Source organism: Contarinia nasturtii, unplaced genomic scaffold (genome assembly GCF_009176525.2).
Source record: "Contarinia nasturtii isolate CC-2019 unplaced genomic scaffold, AAFC_CNas_1.1 Cnas_scaffold_4935, whole genome shotgun sequence".
Taxonomy (NCBI): Eukaryota; Metazoa; Arthropoda; class Insecta; order Diptera; family Cecidomyiidae; genus Contarinia; species Contarinia nasturtii.
In genome coordinates this window covers 5,215-13,956 of record NW_022202216.1, presented here as the reverse complement: position 1 = coordinate 13,956, position 8,742 = coordinate 5,215, and the positions used below count along the sequence as shown (strand labels likewise).

General features: G+C 35.3%; 4 protein-coding genes across 4 annotated transcripts; 2 read left to right on the top strand and 2 right to left on the bottom strand.

Moving 5' to 3' along the window:
• The first annotated feature begins 1,663 nt into the window (after positions 1–1,663).
• Positions 1,664–2,619, top strand: LOC116351232 (carboxypeptidase B-like). The gene is made up of 3 exons (XM_031783311.1): positions 1,664–1,731; positions 1,802–2,312; positions 2,371–2,619. The coding sequence occupies exons 1-3, from the start codon at positions 1,664–1,666 to the stop codon at positions 2,617–2,619; spliced, it is 828 nt and encodes a 275-aa protein (XP_031639171.1).
• A 121-nt stretch (positions 2,620–2,740) lies between these two features.
• LOC116351228 (venom serine carboxypeptidase-like) lies at positions 2,741–5,375 on the bottom strand. The gene is made up of 8 exons (XM_031783308.1): positions 5,186–5,375; positions 4,783–4,810; positions 4,367–4,693; positions 3,990–4,270; positions 3,756–3,914; positions 3,566–3,685; positions 3,216–3,490; positions 2,741–3,134 (listed from the first exon to the last, which is right to left on the bottom strand). Exons 1-8 carry the CDS (start codon positions 5,318–5,320, stop codon positions 3,011–3,013), a joined length of 1,449 nt encoding a protein of 482 aa, XP_031639168.1. The 5' UTR covers positions 5,321–5,375; the 3' UTR covers positions 2,741–3,010.
• Positions 5,376–6,065: 690 nt separating this feature from the next.
• On the top strand, positions 6,066–7,288 carry LOC116351229 (chymotrypsin-2-like). Its single transcript, XM_031783309.1, has 4 exons — positions 6,066–6,252; positions 6,358–6,647; positions 6,728–6,902; positions 6,992–7,288. Exons 1-4 carry the CDS (start codon positions 6,066–6,068, stop codon positions 7,150–7,152), a joined length of 813 nt encoding a protein of 270 aa, XP_031639169.1. The 3' UTR covers positions 7,153–7,288.
• Positions 7,289–7,546: 258 nt separating this feature from the next.
• On the bottom strand, positions 7,547–8,498 carry LOC116351231. Its single transcript, XM_031783310.1, has 4 exons — positions 8,448–8,498; positions 8,343–8,374; positions 7,670–8,256; positions 7,547–7,575 (listed from the first exon to the last, which is right to left on the bottom strand). Exons 1-4 carry the CDS (start codon positions 8,496–8,498, stop codon positions 7,547–7,549), a joined length of 699 nt encoding a protein of 232 aa, XP_031639170.1.
• Between the last annotated feature and the right edge of the window lie 244 nt (positions 8,499–8,742).

Below are 8,742 nucleotides of genomic sequence, written 5' to 3'. Positions count from 1 at the left end.
ACCACAGTGCGGAAAAGTTCGTCTTACTCCCGTAAGACTTTTTATTTCCCATAGGTCTAGATTTTAGAGTCTAAGTTTTACACCGATCAATCAATGTCGTTGAAAATTTGACCAGATCTATTCCCCGTAGTGCCCAATCATCCCGTGAAGTCAGATTTTGAATGTCATGTCTGAGAACGAAACCATCGTGTCACGAAAATGGTTGAAAAATGATCAAAAAATGTATGGATGTGGGTACCACATCACACACAGCGACGCACATTAATATGCCCCAAAATCATCTCCAATCGTGTTTTCTACATGAAATATGCATAGAAAACATGTTTTGGGGTGACTTTAATTTTTCGGCCTAATACAATACACACTAGGTGTGTGGAAAAGTAAAATCCACTATTTCTTTTTTTTGTGTGTATGCTTGAGAAGCAGAAAAGCAAAATATTGAAAGTTTCCTCACATTTATTGCTCTGAAAAATAGCGAGTATTACTCAATTTAACTCCAACTCTAATTGAGATAATTGACAAAATGAGTTATTCGAATATATTATTAACTCTCCGTTGTACACATGTCCAACGAGTCACATTCGTAACACATGAGTCTGGCCAGACCCACATACATTTTATATGAAAAATGATGTAATTTTCATTCTCTCATGAGTAAACATCCACGGATTGGCCAGATTTGTTATTTCAAAATGCTCCATGTGGTAGAGGGGTTCACGATATGACATTTGGGGCAAAAAAAAATTCCCAGATTGATGGTACTCTCGCGTATAAATGTAGATTACGTAGAAACAACAATACCATGACTTATAATATAATATGAGATGAATTGAGACGACATGACCTCGAAGTGAATCTTGTGGAGTATGTTGATCTGACCTGGTCAAAGTGTGGAGCTACCAAGGATCATATCTAGCACCATATCAATCTGGGAATTTTTTTTTTGCCCCAAATGTCATATCGTGAACCCCTCTACCACATGCAGCATTTTGAAATAAAAAATCTGGCCAATCCGTGGATGTTTACTCATGAGAGAATAAAAATTACATCATATTTCATATAAAATGTATGTGGGTCTGGCCAGACTCATGTGTTACTAATACGATGTTTACACCAACACATCCTTATAAAAAATCCTTGTGTCCTTTTTCGTCCTGATTTTTTTCATAGATTGGTAGCCAATAAAATTTTAGGAAGCTACACGAAATTTCAAGTCGCTAGCTTATTTAAAAATATATTTAAATTACAATTAAAATCAAAAAAGGTCTGGCCAGACCTATGTGTACAACGGAGGGTTAATGCGCGATGTAATTGTCTTTACAAAGGTATGACACTTCCACCGAGTAAAACGCCTGATTGGAAATCAATAATAAGAAGCGCACGGAGTACAATAAACCAGTGGCTCGTTGACAATCCACCGCAAAAGGAAATTGAAGCAGCACAAAGACGAAACCGTATGTATATCAAAGCTGAAGTGAACTGAATTCACTGCTAAGTAGCAACAGTTGTTTGAAATTATCAATATAAATCAATTATAATATTGTATCAAGTGTTCATCTTTTCTCGCTCAAAAATATGTTTAGATCATTCATTAACTTGGATTTCTTATCATCCCCTTGATGATATTTTCGGTTTTCTCAACCATTTGCGTCAGTATAACCCTATGATTTGTACAATTCGCGAAATTAAAGATTGGATGAAAGATGCAGGAACACCGCTCAAAGTATTGAGGTATGAACCGATTGATGACATTTTTTTATTGAAACAATTAGATTTTACCTTTTCTGTTTTTTTTTTACAGAATATCGAACGGCAATAAAAATAATAAAGCAGTATGGATTGATGGTGGCATCCATGGAAATGAATGGATAACTACATCTGTAGTTACGTACATTGCAAATGAATTGATCAAAAATTGGAATGCAACAGATGTTCAAAATATCAATTGGTATATTTTGGCCGTACAGAGTCCGGATGGTTACAAATATGCTTATGAGTCGGATCGATTTTGGCGAAAGAATCGTACACCGACTGGCCAAAGCGATTCCATTGGGATTGATTTGAATCGAAATTACGATTTCAAATGGGGTGAAAGCGATAGCGTTGGTAATCCAAATGACGATACCTACGGTGGTAAATCTGCCTTTTCTGAACACGAAACATCGTCCATTAAAACGTTCATTCTCGAAACAATGAAGGGAAAATTCAGCGCTTTCATCAGTTTTCAGGGTTATGGTCAAAGTGTTATGTACCCTGGAGGTAATGATGAAGATTGTGATAGTGTAGAAAAAGCTGCTATACAAGGTGTAAAGGTAAATAATTTATTTAATTTTTTCAATGATTTTTCAATAATGAATTGTTATGTTGCAGCGCATGAAAACAGTTGACAACCTAAATTATAAAGTTGGAACATCACAGTCACTGTTCAATGCTTCGGCAGCAGGTGCAGCAAGCGAATGGGCCAAAAGTGTTGGCATTAGGTACAGTTATACAGTTAATTTGCGTGACACTGGACGTTATGGTTCCCTTTTACCGCCCAGGTTTATCGAAACCACAGCCAAAGAAGCAAACGCATTTGTCTTGGCCGTATTGGAAGCCATAATTGGTGAGTCCAGATAGTATTTAGTGGAAATAAGGATTTTCGCAATATACTTGTGATGTTTGTCTTGACAACTCTCTTTGAAAATGAATTTTTTGCTCCGTGAATGCATGACAAAGCAATAAAATGAATTCAAACAAATTATTTCAAATATGTGGTTTTAATATTTTAACTGAAGACTTTTTACAAATATTTGGGATTAGAATTGACTTTTTTCAGTTTGTGTGAATTCTAGTTGATCTCCGATACTTCAGTATAAAAGTGTACGTTTGATATTATAAAGAAAAATAATGTGTATGAGAATCGAACGTTAATCGAAACAATCGGCAAATAATCGAAATAATTAAAAAACTATTTTTGAAGTGACTTGCCCCTAGGGACCCTAGATAGGTACGCCACTGCACAATTTCATTATAAATCGTTGCGAATGAAGCGATCGATAAGATCAAGTGCCACTTCAGGTTGATCGGTTGGAACCATATGACCTGCATTCAAAACTACGACGTCCACAAAATTATCGGTAGCTTTTATGTAACTAAAGAGAAGAAAAAGAAAAAAACAAACGTGTAAAGTCAATAAACTGATTACTTGTAAAAAAAACCTATTTTCAACTTACCCAGCCAATTTGGAGTTTACTTTGAGTGGTTTGCGACGTGCTGAAAGATATTTTTCCGCGCCATTCCATTTCATATGCTGATAAGCCTTCTTTGATAATGGATAGGCAACAATGAAATCCAAATTACCGCTATAGTACATGATACGTAAACCTTCGTTCAACAATTTTTCAGTCCAGTGCATTGCTGTGTTTACAATGTCGGCTTTCAGTTTCTCATACACATCTCCACTCGTCGGGTAGAAGCGTGTACCACCTACATGAAGCGCACGTCGAATCTACGAAAAAATCATGTTTTTGCTTGAGATCTAAGATCCAAATTTGTCGCTTTTCTCAAAGCAATAATATCTCACTTGGCTTTGTTCAATGAATTGTCGATAAGAGGCGATGTCTATGGGTTCCGGTTTCAAAATATTGTATAAACTTTTGAATTGACTACTTTCCGAAAATGCTCCATATATTTTATTCACGTGCTATAAAATTAGAGACGTAAAATTTTATTTTTTTTCATCACAAAAATCGGAGTATTCAAGGTTTTCTTACTTCGAGTGTATCAATGTTCGGAAAAGCTTCCTTAGCATTCAATTCGTGTATTTTCATCTGATTTCTACCATGAATATCAATGAGACCGGTTTGATAGGCAAAATCGGCACAATCAATCATATTCATTGGATCAGTGAATGCATTTCCAAGAGCCAAACCCTGAAAATAGAGACAAAATGAAAACGACATGAACGATAAAAAGCGAAAGTTTTCACAGAAAATTGCTCAATTTACTTGTAAATTAATGATAAGATCATCGACTTTATTTCCTTCCCAAATGGCATTGGCGGTAGCCGGAATGTATTTACCGGCATATGACTCGCCGGTGATGTAAAAATCATTCGATTGAAGCCATGGAAAGAGTCGGAAGAATTGCTTCAAAGCAATGTAGAGATGGTCGGCGGTTTGTGTAACGTTAGTGCATAAGCCATCTGGATTTGTATAGCTGAAACCAGTTCCAACCGGATTATCGATAAATATTATATTGTATTTCTTATGCCAAGAATATGGATTCTCTGCAAATGTGAAGAAAAAAAATATTTTGCAATTTCTTTTAGAAAATATTGCCCCGCATTGCCCTAATGTATAATTAAGATTATAAAACCTCCTACTTCGAATCGTAACGTTGTCATTCACAAAAAAAGGTCCATTTTCGGTGAATAAAGCAAACATCGAAGATACCCCGGGACCGCCTTGAAGCCAAAGTAAAACCGGACGATCACCGCCAACAGCTTTTTCTATATCATCGTCATAGAGTTGTTCGGTCCCTTCAGCTGGGAAAAACCAGAAAAATAGATTCGAATCATAGTCGTTGTTGACCGTTAAAAATCCCGAGTAACTAACTACATCCAGAAATTCACTTTCATTAACTCGTGCCAATTTACGAGCCTCAGCTATATTTCCACTTTTGATCCATTTGGTCAGTACCAATGGATCACCTGATTGAAAAAAAATCCAATGACAATTTATTCAGTTCGATTGATTGTAAGACATTTCAACAAAAAATGCATCCTTTGATTGAATTTACCTAAATCGTCGTTTGAATTATTTTCAAACTGTAAATAATTTGAATGAAAATGGATATTAATTTTTCATTGAGAAATAATACTTGACAAGGCACTCCAGCATGGATGAAATCGAGTGTATAATGTATCCGTATAATGAGCCCGCACCAAAGAACAATGCAACTGAGTCCAAAAAAATTGTACAAATGTGCTACCTATTGTTGCACAAAATCGAACTTTCTAATTTCTCGTGCTTTCGTTTTTAGGAATTTTTCCTTTCGATTTTACTCGACTAAATTTGATCAATTTCTGTTGTATACAAGTGACGTTAAAAACTGTTCACTGCGAAGCGCATTGTTCTTTGATATTAGTGGGCAACACACCTTCATGCTGCCGTGCCAAAATGTACCCAAAAGCATTACAAACATTTGATTCCCATTGTGAAAAATTATGTGCGATTAACAATTGACCGGAAATTGTTTGAAGTGACCACAACAAGAAATTTGCACCGAAAATGACATTAATTCGACCCATTTTCCTTTCAAAATATCTAATTAACATTCTGTTCAGTGGAATGGAAAAAGGGTGATTGCCTGGTACTCGTCGAATGAAACTAGACCGTACAATAGCTGTAATTTGTCTTTATATCGGTGTTTGATGCTTATCAGAAATAGTTCACTTCAAACTGACACATGTGTGTGATAAGTTTGCTAATCCTACATTCGCGACAGACGACAACATGTTGATAGATTGAAAAGAAGGTCAAAATTGTCGAAATAAATCAATAACATGTCTTTGAAGTGCCATTACACAGAAAGAAAAAATGTGGTATTTTTAATTCAATTTTGGTAGATTTAATATAAAATCTACCAACAACGAATTAAATTTACCATTTTTGACATCTACAAAGCATATTTCTCAAAAGAGACTATCAGTTTAATAAGTTTTACCAATTGCTTCATATCATTCACCAAATTCATGGGCTAGCGTCATGTGTGGTTACGAAAAGTTGGTAAATGTAATGAAGCAGTTGGTAAAACTTATTCAACAAATAGTCACTTTTGAAAAATATGCCTCATAGATGTCAAAAATGGTAAATTTAATTCGTTGTTGGTTAATTTTATATTAAATCTACCAAAATTGAATTAAAAATACGACATTTTTTCTTTCTGTGTAGAGTGAAATATTGTGTTCGTTGCTATGGTTCTTATTACAATTTTTGCTTTGATTATCAAAATTCGAGATAATGTTATGAAAATATAGAATCACAAGTAATTCCAATTCAAATGTTTATTCGGTGTTAGCCATGAAGTCAATTGGTTTAATTTTTTTGGCACTTTGTGCAGTGCAGTGTGATGTACAATTCGGCAAGACATTTGGTGCTGAAACGCGAATTCTTGGTGGCAAAGATGCTGAAATGGGCCAGTTTCCATATCAAGCATCACTCCGAGTTCTTCATGACGAACGTCATAGTTGCGGAGCGGTCATAATAGGTAAGCGTTAGCGGAAATAAAACACGCAGATCTTAACAAACGATGTTTTTTTTATTTAAAAAAATTAAGTGATGACTTAACTAATCGCATGTATCGAAATAATAGGTAAACGTTTCCTATTGACAGCTGCTCATTGCACTCGCGGGCTCTTCTTGTGGCCAAGATTCACGTATGTAGTTGTCGGCGGCAATCATCTTAACGACGGCATACCGCTCAAATTGGACAAGATCACACCACACGAACATTTTGATTTGAATACACTTTACAATGATATTTCGCTGTTGCGCACCGCCGAAGAAATCGTTTTCACAGACCTTATTCAACCGGTTTCACTGCCAACACAAACAACTGACGGAAACACCAGTGTTGTTTTATCTGGATGGGGACGCACTCGGGTATGTAATTTAAAGCAAATCGACCATTAATATAAACGAAGGTGATGCTAAGAAACAATTTGAAAATAATTTCATTTCAGTATGAAAATGGAACACCACCACTGTCAGACACTTTACAATTTGTTGAATCGACGACCATTAGTTTTGATGAGTGCACAGAACGTTTTAAGGATCATGAGGCTCTTCAATATCTCAATGAAAATGATATTTGCACAATAAATGAAGTGGATGCTGGCGCCTGTTCGGGTGATTCAGGTAAATTTGAACCTTCTTTGATGAAGATGCATTTTTTCCACATAAAACTTACACGAAGACAACTGTTGCTACCAAAATGTTATCAATAGGCGATCCATTGGTTGACGTATCAAGTCCAGAGAAAAAAACATTGGTTGGCATAATTTCATGGGGGATCCCTTGTGGCAAAGGATATCCAGACGTTTATTCAAGTGTTCACGCATTTCTCGATTGGATTGAAAGAAATATGGCCGAACAAAGCAAAGAATAAATCGAAATATTTTGGAATGACTTAAATTCATGACCATAGGTTGTGATAATATTAATGCTTTTATTGTGGTAATAAAATTTTCTTGCTTCAAAAATCAAGTGGTTCTTGAAAAGCACGCAGAAAAAATCTTATCTCATTTTCGGAGTTTTTATGAAGATTTTTTGGGGCCAGCCTTAGAGTCTAAGGCCCTTAGACTCTCATCTCTGAGTATAGAATAAAATATGATATTTCGAAATAAAAAATGAAAAAGCTGATATAGATCGATAATGTCGTGAAAAAGCTATATCGATCGATTTGTTTCAGAATCATAAGCCCATTCCACGAATTTGAAAAAAATATTCATTTCGCATTAATTTCAGAGAAAGAATTGAATAAAATACAAATATATACAGTTTTAAAAATGTTTTATTTGCCATTCGGCATCTTAGGTAATGATGATTCACGTTATTAAAAAACCAACAATTTTGTGACGATAACCAAAAAAAGGTGTTTTTTTTTCCAAAACAGTTGAATAAACAAAATCCGGCCGATGGGAATAATTCAAGAACTTTGTGTTCAATCATATATTGAAGATGCTCTCTCAAATGAGCAGATGGATATTGGCCGGTGCTCAATTGGACCGAACATAATTCGGGCAAATAGCCAAGCATGACCTCGGTTGCATGTGCAATTGCGAATAGTCCACACGATACGGAATCGGTTTGATGTGTTTGTGAATTCATCAGTTTTGTGCTGGTTGCATTCGGGAATAAATTCTTATTGGCCAGTTCTGTGGCTGGTGGTATTCTTCGTCTGCCCAAACTGTTATAAATATACACTTTTTTTTCAGAATGTTTATGAGAAACACAAATAAAATGACCGAGGGCATATGGATCTTCGAGATCACCGACAAATAAAATTTGGACGCCATCTCGTTTTGTCGTTTGGAAATTTTTATAACTGTCTGGTGCCATATTACAAGGGGCCATGCGGAATTTCTTTTTGTTATAATCATTGGCAAATTCAATAAAGTAGTTAATCGTATCTGTGGATAAGGGATAATTCAAATGCTTAATTTCCGCCAGAGCCTCATCCTGACGATTGTTGCTCGATGAGCTAGATCCGCTAAATGGAAATAAAATTTAAAAATTTCGAATAATAAATTTTTTGTACTGAATTATTTACAAAAGTAGATCAAGCTTTCTACTTACGGGCCACTAGCGATTTCAACTCCCACACAAAACTGAAATTTAAACAATAAAATGAAATAAATATAATAAGCTTTCAAAGGATGGACTCAAACAATAATAACTTACAATTACGACGAGAAACGCTGATGCGTATTTAAAAGTATTGAAATTTGCCATTGTTTCCAGCAAATTGGCAAGATCTCTTCCAAAGAATTATCTTGCTAAGATACGTGATTCTACGTGGCTGTAGCACGGCTTTTATACCTATCATTTCTCATGAATTTGCATTCCAATTCGATTGAGGGTTAAACGAAAATCGTCCTAAAAAACCCCAAATTAGTCCTAAATAATACAAAAAAAGTCCTGAAAAAACCGAAATTAGTCCTGAAAAAATACAAAAGTGTTCCTAAAAATTACATAA

Excerpts from the sequence above, each read along its gene's own strand:
- LOC116351232 (XM_031783311.1), top strand. The coding sequence starts at position 1,664 with ATGATTTGTACAATTCGCGAAATTAAAGATTGGATGAAAGATGCAGGA. Across the intron at positions 1,732-1,801 it reads ACACCGCTCAAAGTATTGAG|AATATCGAACGGCAATAAAA; the intron begins GTATGAACCGAT and ends TTTTTTTTACAG. Across the intron at positions 2,313-2,370 it reads CTGCTATACAAGGTGTAAAG|CGCATGAAAACAGTTGACAA; the intron begins GTAAATAATTTA and ends GTTATGTTGCAG.
- LOC116351228 (XM_031783308.1), bottom strand. The coding sequence starts at position 5,320 with ATGTTAATTAGATATTTTGAAAGGAAAATGGGTCGAATTAATGTCATT. Across the intron at positions 4,811-5,185 it reads TTTCACAATGGGAATCAAAT|TTTGAAAATAATTCAAACGA; the intron begins GTTTGTAATGCT and ends AATTATTTACAG. Across the intron at positions 4,694-4,782 it reads TAATTCAAACGACGATTTAG|GTGATCCATTGGTACTGACC; the intron begins GTAAATTCAATC and ends TTTTTCAATCAG.
- LOC116351229 (XM_031783309.1), top strand. The coding sequence starts at position 6,066 with ATGAAGTCAATTGGTTTAATTTTTTTGGCACTTTGTGCAGTGCAGTGT. Across the intron at positions 6,648-6,727 it reads CTGGATGGGGACGCACTCGG|TATGAAAATGGAACACCACC; the intron begins GTATGTAATTTA and ends ATTTCATTTCAG. Across the intron at positions 6,903-6,991 it reads CGCCTGTTCGGGTGATTCAG|GCGATCCATTGGTTGACGTA; the intron begins GTAAATTTGAAC and ends TGTTATCAATAG.
- LOC116351231 (XM_031783310.1), bottom strand. The coding sequence starts at position 8,498 with ATGGCAAATTTCAATACTTTTAAATACGCATCAGCGTTTCTCGTCGTA. Across the intron at positions 8,375-8,447 it reads CAGCGTTTCTCGTCGTAATT|TTTTGTGTGGGAGTTGAAAT; the intron begins GTAAGTTATTAT and ends TTTAAATTTCAG. Across the intron at positions 7,576-7,669 it reads ATTCCCATCGGCCGGATTTT|ATGCCGAATGGCAAATAAAA; the intron begins GTTTATTCAACT and ends TCATTACCTAAG.